This window comes from Tasmannia lanceolata, unplaced genomic scaffold (assembly GCF_043159265.1).
Source record: "Tasmannia lanceolata isolate RefF3 unplaced genomic scaffold, GAP_Taslan_0.1 ptg000054l, whole genome shotgun sequence".
NCBI classification, from domain to species: Eukaryota; Viridiplantae; Streptophyta; class Magnoliopsida; order Canellales; family Winteraceae; genus Tasmannia; species Tasmannia lanceolata.
The window spans coordinates 3,610,211-3,630,651 of record NW_027518731.1 but is presented as its reverse complement, the minus strand read 5'-3'; the positions used below and the strand labels follow the sequence as shown (position 1 = coordinate 3,630,651).

The 20,441-nt window shown below is 37.1% G+C and overlaps 1 protein-coding gene across 2 annotated transcripts; it reads right to left on the bottom strand.

Moving 5' to 3' along the window:
* Positions 1 to 229: 229 nt before the first annotated feature.
* LOC143864673 (DNA topoisomerase 1 alpha-like) lies at positions 230 to 19,895 on the bottom strand. 2 transcript variants are annotated; one of them, XM_077375420.1, is made up of 17 exons: positions 19,793 to 19,895; positions 19,291 to 19,346; positions 16,665 to 18,063; positions 16,274 to 16,468; positions 12,568 to 12,648; positions 9,783 to 9,842; positions 9,341 to 9,435; positions 9,092 to 9,248; positions 8,837 to 8,962; positions 4,056 to 4,136; positions 3,868 to 3,958; positions 3,650 to 3,783; positions 1,390 to 1,458; positions 1,210 to 1,299; positions 976 to 1,079; positions 727 to 895; positions 230 to 650 (listed from the first exon to the last, which is right to left on the bottom strand). In XM_077375420.1, exons 3-17 carry the CDS (start codon positions 18,027 to 18,029, stop codon positions 582 to 584), a joined length of 2,886 nt encoding a protein of 961 aa, XP_077231535.1. In that variant the 5' UTR covers positions 18,030 to 18,063; positions 19,291 to 19,346; positions 19,793 to 19,895; the 3' UTR covers positions 230 to 581. The 2 variants fall into 2 exon arrangements, with proteins under 2 accessions (XP_077231535.1, XP_077231534.1); XM_077375419.1 differs by lacking the exon at positions 19,793 to 19,895 and adding an exon at positions 19,640 to 19,783.
* Positions 19,896 to 20,441: the final 546 nt, after the last annotated feature.

Below are 20,441 nucleotides of genomic sequence, written 5' to 3'. Positions count from 1 at the left end.
AAGAAGCTTACCCCTAACAAACCACATTTTTGGGTATTATAGGTCCCACCACTTGCATAACTTTAGGTGGAACTCTGAAGTTGAGGCAATCTGTATTGCATGACCATGCAGTTTCCATCCAAATCATGAAGCATCTGTTTTACATGACCATCATATTGATGATTGCTTGACGAACCCAAGTTTGTTTTAGGAGAGTATTCATGTGTATCCATCAACTAACAATCTGCTGTGACAAACACAAGTAAAATCAAGCTACATAGGCAGAGTTATGAGTTGTGTCGAGTTAAAACACAAAGTAAACAAAGATTTGCTGTGTGCTCAAAGCCTCTAAACAACAATTTCAATGTCTATAAAAAATCAGAAATCGTAGTAATACATGTTAGCACGGTGGAATAAATTCCAGGGGATCGTGCCGAGGCTCTTCTTACCGCCTTCGATTAACATAAAATAAAGTGGGGCCAACAAGACCATGATTAGAAGCACATACGACATCTGCTTTTCCCGCTCGCGAATAATAAATTTAAATGAAATAAAAGATCATTCTCGTGTCTTGCAAAATTTTGAGAAATCTGACCAGGCCATCAGAATCTGAAGCTAGGATCAACATCCATCGCCCAAGCAAACTTAGCCAAAAGGGATTTGTTGAATATCTGCAGATGAAAGATTCAGCAATAAGCAACCAGTAAAACAAAGGAGAGCATTTGCTTCGAGAAAGAAAGTGTTCACCTTCTCAATGGGAACTTCATGGCGCTTGCACCATGAGACTGTTATTCTTGGATCACAGTAGTTGATCTTTGATGTGCCCAATGCAACTGTCTTCAAATCCTCTTTAATCTTCATGTCCAATTCCATTTTCTCTATTTTCGCATTTGTCTGAGCGATTTTCTTTTCTAACCTGTGGATGAACGAGTGAATGAGGTACCGCAATATTAATACAACAATGCATATCGTTCTGCTTAGCACGAGTTTTATTACACTTCAGGAGCCAGGTTCTTCTTTGTCTTCCCGTCTGCATCTTTCAGGGGTGGTTTCCCTTTCTTTGCCCTACTCAAGTCCACTTTCAGTTCCTCCAGCACGCCCTACTCACACCATCAAAATGATATCGATAAGCAAGCATAAACCTAGCAACTAAGTATCGCATTGAGCTCAAGAAAGAGGTATTATAGTTGAAGAATCACATCATTAATATAGGATAGAAATGGCTGCTACCTTCAGTTCATCCATCTTCTCACTCAGCCTTGACATTTGGGCACCATGGGATTTAGAAACGCTACGTTGATGGTTGCATATGATTGCGACCTGAGATGCAAAACAACCCAACAGCCAAGACGATGAATCACATTGAATCAGAGCTCTTTTCTATTAGCTGAGATGGCCATCCATCATTACCTCTTTGTTTGCACGCTGATAAACTGCCGCTTTCTCGGCAAGATTGCCATCCTTCGTTTCTTTATTTAACTGACAGATGCCAGAACTAAATTCAGAGGAATGAATATCTTCAAATCAAAGAAAACTTAAATATAACTAGAAATGCCACATTTTGTAGAGGTCAAGGCTAGTCAATATATCAGGCAACCAATACCAAAGCTAGATCTGGAGCAAATTTTTAAATTTCAGTTTAAGTTTCGGTCATCAGCGAAATGGAAACATTTTGGATTCAGTAAGAAATCTCGGCTGAAATATTGTAAAATTATGGAAAAATATCGGCCGAAATCTTGTAACATTTCGGTTTTGATACAAAATTTCATTCTTTTGTCGTTTATTTAAAAATATCTTAAAGGAATGTCATTGTTCTTCTCTTTTCTGCGAGTGGAGTTGTTAGGGGTTTCTGTTGAAATATCAACATTTCAACATAAACTTTACTTTTTTATCTAAAAGTTGCAAGTTTCGCATATTTCGACCAAAATTTCAGTCTACCCGAAATATTTCGATCTCTGCTGCTACTGGGCAGCATGGGAAGCAAAGATTTGCATTATATAGTACAAGTGTATGCATAAGTATTTCATATTTATATACCAGACAGGCAACAAAAATCAGATACATGATACAATATATGGGGAGATTTGTAAAAAATAAGAGGTTTTATATGTAATACTAAATAGTAAATTGCGTAATAGTTGATGACACCATCATTCCTCTCATCTGTTTCAACGAGTCAAGCTGCTCTAATTAACATCCTCTAGGAATTATAGAGGAAACCACATGTTAGATGAATAATAGAAATAAGTATCTAGTTTGCGAAATAAATTTAGCAGAAGATGAAGAAAAGAATGACATTATAGGTTTCAGGTAGCTAATCTTCCCATCAATTACCTTGGTCTCCCTTTGAAAGAAGGTTCTATGAGTTCCCTCAACTGGGAGCCAGTAGTGGAGAGATTTGAGTCTAAGCTGGAGAATTGGAGAATTAAACACCTATCCCTACATGGAAGGATCACCCTATTGAAGGCTTCTTTAGCTAGCATTCCACTGTATTATCTATTAATGTTCTGGATTTCTGCTTCAGTGGTAAAAAATGAAAGAATTCAGAATAACTTTGGAATGACATTCCCCGTTTTGGGAAGTTCATCTAAGTAAATGGATACAGGTTTGTTGTTCCAAAAAAGATGGTGGTTTAGTTGTAAAAAAATGACAACAAAATAGAGCGCTTCTTGGAAAATGGTGGAGATTATTCAATATCAAGAAAGATCTTCAGGAAAGTTTTAACATAACATGTGCATTTTATAACTTAATACAGCCTATTACAATAGAATTTATAGCGTAGGTGTTCTGTTATTGAAGCAGCAAATGAGCTAGTTTCTTAAGTGTGTTTGATGGTGTTTGCATGTAATTGTAAATCGAACCAGTTCCTTTAGAATAGAAACTGGTTTAATTTTTCGTAAATGCATTTCTGGACAGCTTGAAAGCAATCCTATCTCGTGATCTGTACCAGTCCAAAAAATGGGTCAACAATGGATGCACCATTTCAAAGAGATGTAAGACCATAGTTGCCAGTGTGGGAAACAGATTCGGGAAGTGAAACAGGAAACGGAAACGGGAAACGCAAGGAAAAAATACAGATGGGAAACGATAAACAGGAAAACAATAAAAAAAATCGTACGAGAAATGTCTTAGGAAACACATCAGAAACATTTCAGAAACGAGAGAGAAACGCTAATGAAAACGCATGTGAAACACAAGGAAAACATGAAATATATGGTTTTGTAGATTTAAATTTTGTTAAATTCAAATTTCTATTTGGATATTTCTTTTCGTTTTTATTACGGTATATGTTGTCGTTTCCCTTTTTCATATCTATTCCACAATTTGTTTGTGTGTGTGTTTTTTTTCAAATGATTTTCGTAAGTTTTACACATATTTCCCACACATACGTTGCTCAAGTGTTTCATATAAGTTTCTTATATGTTTCTCATGCATTTCGGAAACAACTTTCCCACCTTTTAGGAGAAACGAGTCTCCCACTTTTCCGAAACGTGTTTTAGGGGAAACGAATTACCCATCTGCCCAAGGAGTTTCCAGCTACTATGTGTCAAACACGACATGCGAGGAACTGAATGGCCTTCATAAGCATACGAAGCTCAAAAAAAGAAAAGAAAAAGAACCATCAAGGACCACTCTAAAAGATATATTCCATGTTCCAGCTGTATCTTACCAGCTCATCCAAGGTGAAAGATGCATTATATGTACGGAAAACTTTTGCAGTAAGACCAGGCATGAGTTCCTTTAGATGTGCATTGAGTTTACTAGTATCCAGCTGGTCGAAAAGATCATCCCCGTCCTTTTTACCTGATGAATAAAGTTATAGAGTAGTCAGCTCTCCACATACTCAATGAGGAAACAGATAAGGAAGCACTGAACGCCCATAATCACCTGTTCGAAACTGCCCAATCGCTTTATACACTGGAAGCTCAACTTCTACCGTGTTGAAATATCTGATGGAATCTTTACCAAGGAAGTCAAACTGGATAACAGAAAAGAATACACAAGGATTAACAAAGAAAAACAAATAAGCTGCAATCCTCCAGAGAGAGGAACTAGCTGGAAAACAGCACTCTTACCTGTAACTTATTTGGAGGGAGTAATGTAACATTTTCAACTTTCAGAGTGCAGCAACCAACAGTATCAGCCTCATCGTCATCCTGCAAATGAATAATCACAGAGATAACTTGCTAGGCATAATACAGTATAAATACGAACACTTGGCTTCTGCCAAATGGCAAATGATACCTCACCGTGCTTGAGGTTAAAAAGAAACAAGCAGCTATGCTAACAAACTAAATTTTTAACATGGTAAACTTACAGGAAAATAGAATGTAAATATTGGTGAGAAAAAAAAATAATCTATAAGGGAAGTATGTTTGAGTGAGCTGAATAAAGGCAGTCAAGAAGAGATGACATAAGGCTTCAAAACTGCATTTCGGCATGGCACAATTAAAAAACAGCTAAAAATTCAAATGACCTAGAGAAAGAAGAAAAAACTGCATTAAGCGTATACAGAGCATTCATATAGAGCACAGGTGACGATGGTTTGGGCAAGTCAAATCATCATAGAAACAAGCTATTAGGGTTCTCATTTCTTACATATCCCAGCATTGCTGTTGTCCTGGAAATAAAAATAAATAAATAAATAACTCAATAGGCATGCATTGATTGCCTTCATTCATTTAACTCAGGAGATAATACTTTGGCCAAGTAAATATTGGTGACAAAAGACATAATCTAAGGGCAGCATGTTTGAGTGAGCAGAATAAAGGCAGTCAAGAAGAGATGACATAAGGCTTCAAAACCTGGAGTGGTCATCATATAGACTGTATTTATGTATGGCACAATTCCAAAACAGGTTAAATTTCAAATGGCCTGAGTGTAGAATAAATAAAAAACTGAATTGAGCATATACTGAGTACATTCATATAGAACTGGTGACAGTGGTTTGATTAAGTCTAATCATCATGAAAAAACACTACTAGGTGGCCTGAAAATAAAAAAATAAATAATTAACTGTATTGGCATGCATTTATTGCCTTCATTCATATAAATCCGGTGATGATACTTAGGCCAAGTATAATCAACAGATTAATCTGTTATTAAGGTTCATAATTTTTATTCATGTTGAAGAAGAATTGTTACAGGAAATAATCAGCCATTAACCTTTGTATAGGGAAAAGTAAATATTAGCGCTGAAATTTGTATTCAAAAGATCCATCTTTGTTGACTACAACTGTGGGTTGCTTCTTCAATATCTGGGAGAGATCAGGCAGCAAAAATCTCTAACAACAAAAGCATCCTCCAAAAACTTCATAAAAGAAAGCAACAAAGCTAAATGCAGAAAAGAAAAGAAAAACAACAAAGCTTGCATAGAAAGAAAACTCCAAAAACCTTCATTATTCACGTCACAAGATGCTTCAAAAAGCGGGCTTAGATCATATAGGATGGAGCCCTCATTCTGCACCCAGTTTAAAAACCCTAATTAGAGTGATTTCTAACAAAACCAAAACTTTAACTACCTACAAAAACACCCTCTGAACAGTGACATGAACAGCGCGTGAAGCGGATCCTCTTTTATTCAAAAATCACTTAATTTACAAATTCGAAATTCCTAATGGATTTAAAATAAATAAGATATAATGGGCAGATAATGTGCCTCAACCTAACTTAAAACTTAAATGAAATAAAAGACATGGGCACTATAAACTTAACTTAAACACACCCCAATGAATTAAGAGAGTGGGACCCCACTTTGTGAGACATGGGTTTTCTTTCCTTTGAGTAGCCTTCCATATTTCCTCTCTATTCCTCTCGTGTCTTGGTTCTTACCTTGGGTCTTCAATGCAGAAGGGAGGATGTGCTACAACAGAGACATACTCTTTAAAAGAATGCAACCTCAAGTTCATGTTTTCAATTACCCACAACCTATGGTTAATCCAACTGTTTTCGAAAAGAAAGCACTACTACTGGCATTGCTAATCTCTCAAGATTGCATCAACCTAGCATAACTAAGAAATTGTCAACATTGAATTTCCTTTCTAATTTTAATTTGCCGCCTCATGATAAAATTTTGATTCTCTCGTTAACTTATTCTTCCTCATCGCAAGAGGCATATCCAGTCATTCTAACACAAAGACTCTAATTGTCTAAATTTGACTTCCCAAAGACTGTTTTCAAGATGGGATCGAATACATCCAATCTTGGAAAATCAAAATTAATAAAAGACATGAAATGTTCTTCATCGGATACCCTTTCTTTCACAACCATATTAGCACCAGAAATCAAGCCTAGCTTCATCTCTTTATTCGCATCCTTTCCATCTTTTACATACTTTTCTCCATCCCTATTGTAGATAAGATCACCTTTTATTACAAATAGTTCATCTTCAACGTCTTCAGAAAGTGTGTCGACATATCCCAAAGCAATTAAAGCTTGATGCGCTCTTGATGCCGAGCGCAATCGGGCACCCTTGAGTCCGTAGGAATTAATACATATTAAGTTTATTTGAACAAGTCGTTCTATCAAATTCTTTCTTATCTTGATGACGCTTCTCCCCATGTTAGTCAGATCAATTCCATGTGCTGTCGCACTAACTCCCTAACCTCATCGAGATTGTGGTTCAGGAAAAATACTGAAACGAAATCCACTTGCTTTTGGAAAAATAACATATTTCAACCAAAATTTCGAAATTATGTTAATGTTCCGGTCGAAATATGTGAAACATGCAACTTTTTAGATTTTTTTTTTTTTAAAAAAAAAACAAAGTTTCTGTCATAATGTCGACATTTCAATAGGAAATTGACAAAAATCAACTCCACTCCCAGAAAAAGAAGAACAATGAGATTCTTTTAAGATATTTCTAAAAATGACAAAAAAAGAAAAAGAAAAACCAGTGGTGAAGAATCTTACTCAGATTTTGGGGATGATTTCATGCCGAAATATTTCAGTGATTTTACAAGATGTCAGCCGAAATTTCATACCGAAATCAAAATGTTTATGTTTTCGTTGACGACAGAAACCGGAACCGGAACCAAAACCGAAATTTAAAACCTTGGCCTCAGGACGCAAGGCCTTTCTAGGAGGCATGGCTCTATACCAATTGATGTAGGAGATCAAACCCAAACCCTCATTATTCAAGAAACAATATGCGGCAGAATTTTCTTGAATCACAAACTAATTTTCACAATTGCAAATTTTCAGAAATCAAGACTGATATATAGCTAAAAGAATAATTCCCAGAGCCCTCAAAAAAATCAAGAATCAGTAAGCAACTGTTATTTTCGTGTAATTAGAACTGAAATACAATTGTGATTTTGTGTCCAAATATGGATCTTCTGAATCTAGTTTAGATCTTGAAACATATTATACACAAATGAATTATTAAAGAAAATAATCACACCCACCAACCATTGTATAGGGAAAAGTAAATCTACCCATCTTAGGTTGACTACAAACGTAGCTTAGTTTTTCAATATCTCCTAGAAATCAAGTAATAAAGATCTTCAATAATAGAAGCTACTTCCTCCATTATAAAAGAAAATAGCAAAGCTACACACCGAGAAAACTACCAAAAGCTTCCTTCTTATTTATGTCACAAGATGCTCTATAAAGTAAGCTTACAGCATATTTATAGCCCCCCACATGTGGACGCCTACTTTAAAAACCATATTTAGGGCGACTCCTAAAGAAAACAAAACACTTACACTACCTACAAAAATATATGTGACGTGAACATTGTGTGAATAGTGTCGTAAACAGTGCATGAATAGTGAAGTGTGCCCTCTTTTGTTGCAAATTCTCTTAGGCCACATTTGGATACCTCATGTTTTTGTATTTGTATTTGGATTTGAGTTTGGGAGAAAAAATACATCAATCATCCTCATGCCCATGATGTACGAGAGAGAGAGAGAGAGAGAGAGAGAGAGAGAGAGAGAGGAGGGGGAGGAGGAGGAGGGAGGGAGGGACAGCTGGCTGCTGCAGCAGCAAGGTCAAGGAGTAGCGAGGGTGAAGGTAATTGCCACAAATATTGATTTCCAAATAATGTCTTGCAGAACTTGAAAATCAGATTTTTTTTCACTGTTGTAGCTGATTTGGAAATCTAAGGATCTGATCTAGTTCCAAATCTCAACTGCAAATGTGAGAAATCCAAATCTAAATCCTGTGGGTATCCAAATGTGGCCTTAATTTACTGCGTCTTAGTGTGTTAAAGAATCAGAGATAATGGGACTCATTCTAATATAACTTGTAACTTAAAAGAAATAAAAGGCAAGGCCCCTATCAACTTAACTTAAACAGACTTAAATGAAATAATAGAGTGGGCCCTAATTTCATGAGACATGGGGTTCCCTTTCTTTTCAGTGTACTCTGATATTTTCACCCCTCTTTCTCTCATGCTTTGGTTCTTCTCTTGGACCTTCAATGTTAACAAGAGGGTGTAATACATCACATTTGTACACATTTTATTAAATCAATGTGAAGAACTAATGAATGATAAATGGCTCAACTTTCACCATGTAATCATCATGTGCCAGTTTTATGAATATTCTACTGGCTTTAGTATGAATGCACGTTCACAAAGAAAATAACCGGCAAAAATCTTGGAAAGTGTCTTCACCGGCAAAGTAGTTCGCAGCCAAGTTCTTTTCATAGTGAAAAGTTATGCATGGGTGCAAAAAGCAGACCAAATTTAGGGTTTTTAGAATTAATGCACTGGGGAAAAAAGATGTCTTCAGCCAAGGTGTTAAAATCAACTAACAGGAAAGCGAATGGATACATCTGAAATAAATGAATAAATAAATAAGTCAACAAACAAGAACATTCTAATAGGTGATCTCCAAATCCAGTTAGAGTTTACCTTTTCATTCCCTGCCCTAAGAGCTAGCTTATCAATAAGGTAGGTTGCAACTGCTATTTGCCGTTTGGTAACATCTTTAGTCATGAAATCCTTTGTGTAAGTTGCTCTAATGCCGTGTATGTAATCCTGCAACCAAACTTGTGGGTTATAAAATTATTACAACTAAAGAAAAACTTCAGACATATGGCTGGTTCAACACATAATCATAAAATCATCACAAAGAAGATGCCTGAAAAAAAAACACAGAAAAGTTACCTTGAGTAGCCTCGCCTTCTCATATTTCTCCTTGTCACTTTGTCCTTTCAAGGAGCTGCTAGCTGCCAGGAAGACATACTTGAATTCCTTGGGATTGATCGGGTCATTCCAAAATGCTAACCATGTGACGGTATTGTCATGCTTTACTTCTTTCCATCTGCAAAAGCACCACAAAATCTCAACAACCAACAGACCACTAGCCCCTAAGTCATATGTTCATCTTGGGCAAAGAAAGAGGAGTTACAGAACCTTTGACCAGGAATTGGGCATTCTGGAACTGGAACCTTTCTTCCAATATTTATTGTAATATCACTTGGATGAATTCGTCTTTTCAATTTCCCCATCTGACACCATAAAATCCAACAAAGATGGATAGAAAGTCCAAAATAAACAAGAAAATTGGGGGGAAAACAAATGGGTCTGGAATAGCACGTCTAACTATGAAACATATCGTCTATTATACTAAAGGGAAATGATATCAGCACTCCAATGCTTTGATATTGATGTTCAAGTTTCTTATCTTTTAGCATTTAAAGGGCTTGTGAGAGCTTTTTGGGAACTGTAATAACCTTTTGACAGCCCTTTAAATACTAAAAGACAAGAAACTTGAGCGTGAATATCTAACCATTGGAGAGCTGATATCATTTCCCGTACTAATCTACTATTTCTGGATAATGTAGTGCAAAAGAACCTTGGGATGCTCTCCCCGACCACGGAACAGACCAGGTGGTTCAACCCTGAAGTTTCCAACCTGAGATGGAGATAAGGGTTAAACAAATCGGCTTAAAAGATCTGAGAATGGTGAGCAAATATAACATTTATACGTAATAGGAAAAACAAAAAAGAGCATACACATCAGTTAAAAAAAACTCAACATTAAGGTAGAACCTCAGTGGAGACCTCAAGAACAAACACAACTGAATATGATGAAAACTAATGGTGGAAAATGAATGTCTATCAAACAAATATGGGCCTGAAAGACATAAAAACAGCTTCAACATGTTCATGTATCATGATTATCAAAACCGTACAAGTCCAGTTATAGGCTAGTGAAACAAACATGTGGCCTGCCCTATGAGATGATCCTACAGCGCAAAAAATGAACTGCCCACCAACAGACGAGTTTTGCCTCAAGTAAATTCCAAAGAATGAGTTCAATGAATACAACCAGTAACTTGGAAAAAGAAGAAACATAAACATTGGTCGAAACAGGTCTGTCCATGTCATCACTCTTCTGAAGAACACACCTACTCTAGGAAAGTGTGTCACCCTTAGGGTCAGTTCGGTTGCAGGTAGTTACCTCATAGAGTAGTGGTGTAAGTCGTGCATGTCTAGAACAGTAAAGACAATAAAGAAGTACAATGCAATGAAGTATAAGAAAGTACAATGACCAGCCTCCCCTTGAAGGACCCCAACTCTAAGTCAATACAACATAGAGTACCGAGGTATTATTGGTCCCATGCATAAGATATGGTTAGTTTGTTGTGCAGTTCAATGATGTTGCCTACCAAATATCATTCTCTACATTAATGAAATGAAATGAAATGCAAATAAAAACACCTTTCCGTTTTTTGTCATTCCGACCATTTCGGTCGAATTTTGGAAATTTCAGTCAAATTTTGGGAATTTCAGAATTTTCGGTCAAAATTTCGAGGAAATAATGACATGAAAGGATATCGAGTAGATTTCGTTTCGGTAGGGAAGGAAATGGAAACATTTCAGTTGTTTCAGGGAAATGTCGAGGAAATTTCAAACCAGCAAGAACTAGTTCACAAGATGAATCTTCCTTTTATCACTCATGACACCCCATACGAAATTCCTCTGAATCAGTTAAATCCAGCTGACAACACTTGCTGGGCATCTAAAAACTGCTAGGAAGTAGATCGGTACATCAGCAAGAACTACCTTAACAAGTGTGATTCTTCCTCCAACCGATACCAAGCCCCATTTCCAAGCGGCGAGCCTTTTCTCCGCCCTTTCAACTACAGGATCCAACACCTGCCTATATTATGATTTCCTTCTCCTAACAGAAGACCAAGACAATTTATACACAAGAAACTAGTTCTCTTTCATTCTTATTGGTATTATTTTATTTATAGTCAAATTTACCTGGAAACACTCCATTACTAGGTTAGCGACTACCCTGTGCTTAGGTAAATCACAAGAGCCTAGAGGGCAATAACCTAGGATACTTAAGTAATTTTGATTACCTTTGCAATGGTGCAGTATACAAACTATAGATATTGATAAAGACCATATATTAGATTATTTAAGAGCACCAAAACCAGTATTACAGGAAATGGACTTGAACAGATAACAATAGCAAGGTAAAAAAATATAACAGATGACAACCCACAACCATAGTTATAAAGAAGTCCATGATCAATATCCAATGCCAAACTAGACATTCTGATCTGTGCGAAGGCAGCTTATCAAAATTTGTATTATTCCATCTCAGAACCTCTTAGATGCTGCAAAGAAATCGCAATGGACAGATCCGTCAGGTTCTAAACCTAGATGGACTCCTACGGCAAAAGATTCAATCAAATTTAACTTTGACGGTAGTTCTCATGGCTATCCAGGGCTCTCTGGAATTGAAGAGATAAAAAATGATAGAGAGTAGTCGAGAAAAGTTTTCTCAGATCCCATAGGATTGATTCTAACGAGGCAAAGATCAAAGTTTTGTTCTATGATTTAGTCAACACTTTGAGTTTACTGCTGACACACGTGTCGACACGTGTCCGTGTCAACCCCTACACGTGTGTCGACGCATATCAAAATTGCACACCTAAACCTAGATGGACTCCGGCCCAAAATTCAATAAAATTTAACTTTAATGGTAGTTCCTGTGGTTATCCAGTGCTGGCTGGAATTGGAGAGATCAGAAATGATATATGGGAGACAATAAAAGCTTTCTCAGATCACATAGGTATTGCTGATTTTGATGAGGCAGAGATTCAAGTTTCTTTTAATCCTCAAAGACATACAAGGCTTCCAATTTCTAGTGGACGGAGACTCGGCAAATGTAACATCATGGTGTCCATTGATTCTAAAGCGGCATGGAGAATTACCAATATTATCTCTAAGATCAGCAATTTTAAAGAATCAATGTAAATTTCTCTCTCATCCCTTGTGCAGTGAATGAGTTATCTGACAATCTTGCCAAATCTAGGGTTGCCAGAGAGCCTTATTGTATTAGATTCTATCCATATTGAGTAATAGAGTTTTTCCTGTTTTTATCGGCTTATTGGCATCTCGTCCCTAGCGGTCTTTTTGCTTAGTAATTTTATCTTTCTAAAAAGAAAAAAAAAAACCCAGCCACAATGCAAGACTGAAGGTATCAAACCAAAATCCATCAAAATCAAGAAACTAAGTTGTTCAAGTTACAAGTAACCGAGAACCACAGCGCAAGACTGAAGGCATCAAACCAAAATCGATCAGTATCTAGAAACTAGATAGTTCAAGTTAGAAGTAACCTTCTCTTTAACACCATCAACAATAGCCCACATATACTTTTCCTCTTGTTTCAATTTCTCATCTTTCACAGCCTTTTTCTCCTGCATAAACCACGAACAATCGGTCAAATTTTTTCAAGAACTTCTACTAAAAACTAGCCTTTGAGCAAGAAAAGAGAAACAACACAAGAAATAGATTTTATCAGATAATCATGCTTAAGTCAATTATACATCAGATAATCATTTTGAGGATGGAAGTCTAAAGAAAGGTACAAAACGAATGAGGTAAAATTTATCTATGTGTAACATACATCAAAAAATAGAAAGATAATTGCAAGTTTGCAACTTAAATGTAAGGGAAGATCCACGCCCCCTTGTTTTGATAATGTCACTACTCATTTTATTAAACACTTCTCTGATGTGTTGTTAACAGCCATTGGAAACTGTGACAGCCTTTGACAGCTAACTAGAGAAATGTGTCACAAAGAGAGGAGTGTCATTGCTAAAAGAATGAAGTGAGGATATAATTTTTCAAAGATAAAAGTAACCCACTATTGAAGGACCATTAACAAGGTGTAGAAATACATAGGTGTAATTGAAACAGGAAAAATGAAAACATATTAATTTCAACTACCAATCAGCAGATATAATTGTATGTATTTTTGTTTTCTTTTTCTTTTTTTCTTTTTTGACACAATAAAAAAGAAAATTTTAATATAATTAAAACAATTTACAATGGGGGCAGAGATCCCCACACTAAAAGTAGATCCCTATAGAATTCATTCTTAGCTAGTGAGTATGCAGCATCATTAGCACATCTAGAACCAAACAAAGAATGGAAAAACCTTTTCAGTATACAAGTTTCAAGTTTCAACACTTGTCAATAATATGCATCAAACTTCGCAGGCCCAGACTACACTAGTTAACCCAAGCAATAACTTCTGATCAGCCACCCACTATGCTTAACCATTTGTCAACCTTATCAATACACACATGGAGCCGGTTAGAAGTGCATGGATGTCTGATTCATTAGAGACCTTAATACATATTGGACATAAAAGGACCTCACAATATCCCCTAAGGAATTCCATTAAACAGCCCTTACACCCATTGGATCCAAATTCCAAATTGGGAACCCATCAAAATTTAGCTTAATGACATTTCGAAAGGAAGAATGGTATAGATTTTTTGCAAAACAATCATTCGCCAAAACATTGTATCTAATCACCTTTCCTCTTTAGCATGCAAAGGTATTGATTTTTTGCAAAACAATCATCCACCCAAAACATTGTATCTAATCTTACGGAGAATGAGACTTCTACATGTGACACTTGGGGCATGTTTGGATCTAGAGTAAAGAAATTTTCCTAGAAACATTTTGAATAGTATTTTCTGGATTTTTTTTTCCTAGTGTTTGATTTGGACCTATTAAACTGGTCAGAGGTCACCGGCCATAAAAGGTGTGAAAACCAGATGAGCAGTAACAAATCCAGAAAACCCTCTTTCAATGAATCCAGAAAACCTCTTTCAACGAATCCAAAAAACTGTAAAAAGTGCGGCTGTGGTTTTAGCGGCCCGATATGGAAGCGACAATCCAACAGGGGTGGATTGATTTGAGAAGGTCAGCCGCAGCAGATCACTCGATAGCTTCATTGGTGCAGATACCACACTCCATGCTGCCAATATTGGGCTTGAGAGCATTCGGACCGTTGTATCGACACAAGATCTCACTCCATGTTCCCAAACACGGCAGGGAAAACTTGTCTCGGCCTACTTTCTGGCAACCCATTATCATGCTAGAGGTTGAAGAAGGATGGGAGATAACCCAGTACTAGGCCATTTATCCGATGAAATGCAAGCATGATGATCGCCTTTGTCGCTTCTCTCCTCGTACTCCGTTCCCTGCAACAACCCAAACCTAGCTACAAAATCGTAAGGAAGGAAACAAATTGTGAAACATAGCCCTACCCCAAAAAATGAGAATTGTAGTTTCTTGGGAAAGAAAATAATTGCTTTAAGGTGGTTTTCTTCTTTCCTAGTTTTTACAGCAAGTTTGATGCGAGAATTCCAAAATCCATGTCAAACTAGTTAACCAAACCTTGGATTTCACATATTCTAGGGAAAGTTTTTTCTAAGAAACAACCCTTAGAGAAGGAAGATCTCCCACCTGAGATGGGCACAAAAAGAAATACTTATCCAGAAAGAAACTTTTCAGGTCCAGGACACAAATCCTATGATTAAAAATAAAATTAGATATGGTAAAATCTTCAAGATGACTAACTCAAGCAAACACTAAGGGGTCGTTAGGATACGCAGATTTTAGAATCTTGTATTTCCCCAAAATCCTAGATGGGAGACGAGAGAAGGAGGAGACCGTACATTGTTTTCTGATTTCTCACCTTTCTTTCCGTCGAGCGAGATAGTAGGAGATTGTCCCGTGTTTCCAGGTTTTAGAAATCTCTCGGTTTTAGAAATCTCAGGATGGGGGAGAGATTTCTAAAACCTGGATTTCCAATTTAAAATCAAGGATAGTGGATTGTAAAATCCAGAATTTTACACAGCTTTTAAACTAAAACCTGGATTCTAAAATCCACATATCCAAACAGCCCCTAAAACACCTCACCTATGAGGTTAAGAGGAAGAACCCTACTCCTCACTACCCTACCCCCACTAGCATAAAAGTAAAAAAATATGCATCCTGTTCTAACAAACTAGACTATAGAGAATCAGGTATGCATGGTATAAAGGAACAAGACCCGGCCATAAATCTTTCCAAGACCTAATCCCCTCCCCCCACCCAGCCCTATACATAATAGAGGAGATAAAATCCTTTCTTTCACCACATACTGACCGTCATGCACTCAATCCTTCCCCTAAACTCTCTCCGCACTTGATCGCAATGCACCGGATATTATTTTAAATGAATATAAAAAATGGCAAGCTTACACCATATGCATACCCAAGACAACAAGAAAACCAGTAGAGTGCAATTTGGAACAGAGGCTGAACTCTCATGGCCACAAGAAAGAAGAATCTTTTCAAGACAGTAATATCAAGGGATGATTAAAGAATGATAATTCTCAAAATCCTTAATTTTTGTCCCTTCTTAGCTTGTTAATTGAAGCAATTAGGATAAAGCATCCAGTCGCACAGCTAAACAGTTCATATACTGGTAGTTAAATCCAAAAGCTTGTCTGATGCAAGAGCAGCTGCTAAAACAGATGTGTGCATTTTATCCAAGTAAGACAACTAAAAGGCTTCATATGGTGCTAAGATTCTTACTAAATACAAAAGAAAAATGTGTGGCACAGGTGCAGCTGCTAAGATAAGTAAGGATTTGAAAGCAATATAATTAGGAACCATAAATACTGCAGTTGACACTTTAAATCATTATCAAATTAGAAACCACTAGAGATGCAATAGATAGCCACTTAAATAAGAACGAATCGAATCACATTCATAATGTTCCATCCCAAAAAAGTCGAACGTATGCATGCCTGTGTGTTTGGGTGTGAATTCCTGATCACATGCAAGCAGAATGTCCTTTTCTTATGGCATAGCTTATTCTAGCCCAAGTTAAAATGATATGCCTTGGATCAAGAAAGGGTCCCTAATAAGCTTTTAAAACTAGTCAGACAAAGCAGTTCCATAATCAATTTATCAAGTTAAGCCACATAGAACCCTGCTTTAATATATGCTTCAGTGACTGAGGGCAGCCGGGACTCACTTCGGTACTCATTTGTTTTTTCTTCTCCTTCTCATTCTGATGCCACTCATAGATTGGTGTGAAATCACAAAGCTCAAATTTCTTAATTACATGGTTTCGTCCAAGTATCACTCTCCAATCATTCATGAAGTTGTCAATGAATCTTTGCTTGGTTGCATACTCTGTGTCTTTCATCACTGCAAACATTGTCGCAACCTGCAAAACAAAAGATTGAGGAGAACAAAAACAAATAAATGATCACAGTTAAAGGATAAACAATTGAAGCATCTCATAAAATTGAAGCAATAACACCACCATAGATAATGCAGAAACATACAGCGAACAAAAGCACAGCAAGGGAGTAATGAGTAGTGAATTACAACACAGGCTACATAAAGTTCTTGAGTCCTACCTCCTCCTGTTCAGGAGTTAAATCAACTGGCTGTCCATTGTAGAGCATCTTAACTCCATGAGGCTTATATGGAGGAGGGAAAATGACCCCACTGTGCTCCAAAGTAGTCCATTTCTGCCCTTCACCAGACCCAGGTGGCCCCCCTTTTATCGACTTAGAGTATTTAGAGTTCTTTGTCACTTTCTTCGACTTCTTGGTTGCTTTCTTGAATGATGACGAAACAACCTTCGTCACTTTCTTTGTGGAAGATTTATTGTCTGATAAAACTGTTTTCTTCATTCGCTGAGAAATAGGAACATGGTCATCATCATCATCCATGTCTGATTCTTCTTTCAACCTTGATTCTTGCTTTACTTTCAAAGGTAAGGAAGCATCTGAAGGTTTTGCCTTTTTAACAGAAGACTGCACCATCGTCAGTTCTTCTTTCAACCTTGATTCTTGCTTTACTTTCAAAGGTAACGAGGGATCTGAAGGTTTTGCCTTTTTAACTAAAGACGGCACTGAACTATTGACTTCATCTAGTGGTCTCTTGTTCAAACTTTTGGTGAACTTTGTAGGCAAAGGTTTCTTTTCAAAAGAGTCGGGCAACTTTTTAGTAGATGCACTACCACCAGACTTCAATTGGAACTTAGAAGACAATGGTTTTTCATCTTCAGAATCATCTGGAGATTTCTCAAAGCATAATTTTGTCTTTCCTGAGTGGGATGAAGTAGGAGTAGGTGAACAAAGCTCCTTCAAAACATGGAAGGATTTGTTCTTTTGCACTGTCATGGATGCTACACCCATTCTAGAGGTCAATGGCTTATCGTCATCAGAATCATCAGATTTCTTAAAGCATAATTTTGTCTTTTCTGAGTGGGATGAAGTAGGAGTAGGTGAATTAATCTCCTTCAGAACATGGGAGGAATTTTTCTTTTGAACTGCCGTTGAAGCTACAACCATTCTAGAGCTCAATGGTTTATCGTCATCAGAATCATCAGAATCAACATTTAATTCATCAGGAGATGCATTCGAAGGCTTCTTCTTCATGCCATCAATTGCTGATTTCTGTTCTGATGAATATTTTGACCGATCAAGTGTTGAAGTTGAAGTGCCTGGACTTAGCATGGTGGACCTTTCAGACGGTACCTTTGCATGTAAAATCAGCTTACCCTTTTGTAACTTCGAGGTTTGAACATCTGGAGCACCTGAATTAGAGGCATCCCTTCCCGATGATCCGTCATGCCTTTGAGATACTGACTTCTTTAAGGCTGAGTTCAATTGATCGTGCTTGGACGCCGTGCTACTCCTCTTGAAGAATGCAGGTCCATCATCATCGTCACCGTTATCAAAAAGATTTTGATTGATACAATCATGAACTGCCATTATTCCAAGTTCATGTATGTTGTTACATTATCTTCTGCAAAAGTAAAGTTACAAAAACACGTAAGTATCAAAGAATTTTAAATATAAAATTAAAACATGAGATACACATGACATGCATATAAAAAGGAAAATATGACGGCAATATATTTTTCCTAAACATGAAAAAAGAAGATTTCGGTTGGTTACAAAATCATGAATTCAAGCTGGGACATGATCACAAATTGTAATATGCAAATGATGCAGATGTAGAAAAGAGGGAGTTGCAATAATAAAATAGTCTGAGATGTGGGGGGGGGGGGGGGGGGGGTGAGGATTCTAAGAACTGGTTTGGGTGATGTGGTCTGGGCTTTTGCGGGCCCTATTGGTGTGGCGGATTCAAATCAAATGAAGCGGAGGTAAGAGCAGTGCATCAAGGTTTCCAGTTGTTAGATGAAAATATCCTTGATAAAATTATTGTGGAATGAGATTCCTTAAATGTAATCTGGTGGCTTAAAGGCGTCCACCCTCCTCCATGGAGATTTGCTTGTTTCTTCGAAGAGATTCAAGACCGGGTGGGATCATCTTCTATTGTTTTTCGGCATGTGCGGCGATCTGCAAATGAGGCAGCTTACAGGCTTGCAAGAGATGGGTTCATAGAAATGCTTTGGAGCTCTTCGATTTCTTGCCGCTTGAGTCTCTATTTCTTGCTTATCTGTATTTTGCATTCTCTTCTTTTCTTTGTATTTGACCATCTCGGTCCTATTTTTAATCCAATATTCAGCCATTCAAAAAAAAGAAAAAAGTAAATGATTCCACAAAAGGATGGTTCAATTGTCACATCAACACAATGGAATATGAAATATACCTTGAATCATGTGATGATCATATGACACTATAGAAGAGAGATGGACAAATCGTATGCATCTAGCATGTGCATTCTTGGTATTTTCCAAAGGATTTTGGTTACAAATCAGATGCATGTAGCATGTGCATTCTTCCTTATTTATTGACTCTTCTTCCCAACTTTTTAGAAGAAGAGCCCAGATGGCATATGACTAATATCAATCAAGCTAATCTAATCTGTTAAAATAGGTAGCTAAGTGATAAAATAATGATCACTTTTTTCCTATGTTTATGAAGCAGTGGAAGTGTGAGAAAAGGGCATCATCTCCTCCTTATAAGGAATAAAATAAAGATCCTAATTCTCGAAACAATCAGAACATCTAAGAAAAAAAATTCTCATAATAATAATGTAAAGAGGTTAAGGATTAGAAGGCCGTACCCAGATGTAAGCAAGTCGGATTCAAACAGAAATTATGTATGGAGAATAATAGAGACCTGCAAAATAACACGACAGAAATACGAATTACAATCGAAATACGTAAAATAAAAGAGAAACAAGAGCGACTCTATAATCAAAGCGAGCACTGATGAATAGCTCAACTCTATTTTGATGATTTTTAGCTACAACAGGCGCTGCTAGGGTTTCCAACAGACCGATAAAAAAGTAAAAGCTAAAAATGCGTGTTAGGGTTTCCTTTAGATAGTTTATCAAATATTAGAATCATCTGGAAAAAAAAAACTTGAAATCAGAAAATTATATTGATGTTCAGACTCGGTTAGGGTTCTACCTTGGATCTCGCTCTCTCTCTCTCGCTCCGAGGAAGGTATGTCTACTCTTTCGGACAAAAATTTACTTGAATCTCTCTCTCTCTCTCTCTCTCTCTCTCTACAAATTTATGGATTAACAGGAAACGCCGAATTTTTAGGGTTGATTTAAATACCTGAATTTTCTCTTTGAAATATTTTTGAGGGCTACCAACAGAAGAATGGAGATGAAACCATTTTGGTTGGGGAAAGACCTGAAGGACCAAAAGCTTTACTGTTCACATGGATAAAACAAGGCAAGACTGATGTTGGCACTGCCATTGTTTTATAATTGCACTAGCTCATCTTGTCTTTTAGGGTAGGGTAGGGTCGGGTTGAGCGATGGATAGATAACCCGCATGTTTCTCGGATCGGGTCGGGTCGGGTCATTTTGAAATAACAAACAGGTAGGAGAGAGATTTTATATGTTTCTCGGGTCAAAGAAAGTTGAAGTCCCTCCCTGGCTCCCGACCCAATCTCTGCCCTAGTCGCTAGCTTGCGAATCAAGAACGTCGTCATTGCAAAGGGTTGCAAAGGGAATTAATTTGGCTCTACGAATGTCTGAATCTGGTTGCTTTCTTAAGCTTTAGATTTTAGAAGAAGCCATCAATTACAATGAAATAACCCCTATTTACAATTAGAGCACAAAACTTTGTTTTCTGCATATTTAATGTAAGTATTCCTCATGGAGTTAGATTTCCAATTGAAGAAGACTACATTCCATGTGTAGCAAGAGGGGCACATAATGTAAAGGCACACGTAGAAGGCCCAATCATATCAAATGTA

Bases quoted from the DNA above. Each gene is read 5' to 3' on its own strand.
- LOC143864673 (XM_077375420.1), bottom strand. From the start codon at position 18,029: ATGGCAGTTCATGATTGTATCAATCAAAATCTTTTTGATAACGGTGAC. The intron at 1,459-3,649 runs GTAAGATACAGC...GGCATCTGTCAG, and splicing joins CTTTCACCTTGGATGAGCTG to TTAAATAAAGAAACGAAGGA. The intron at 896-975 runs GTAATAAAACTC...GTTCATCCACAG, and splicing joins AAGAACCTGGCTCCTGAAGT to GTTAGAAAAGAAAATCGCTC.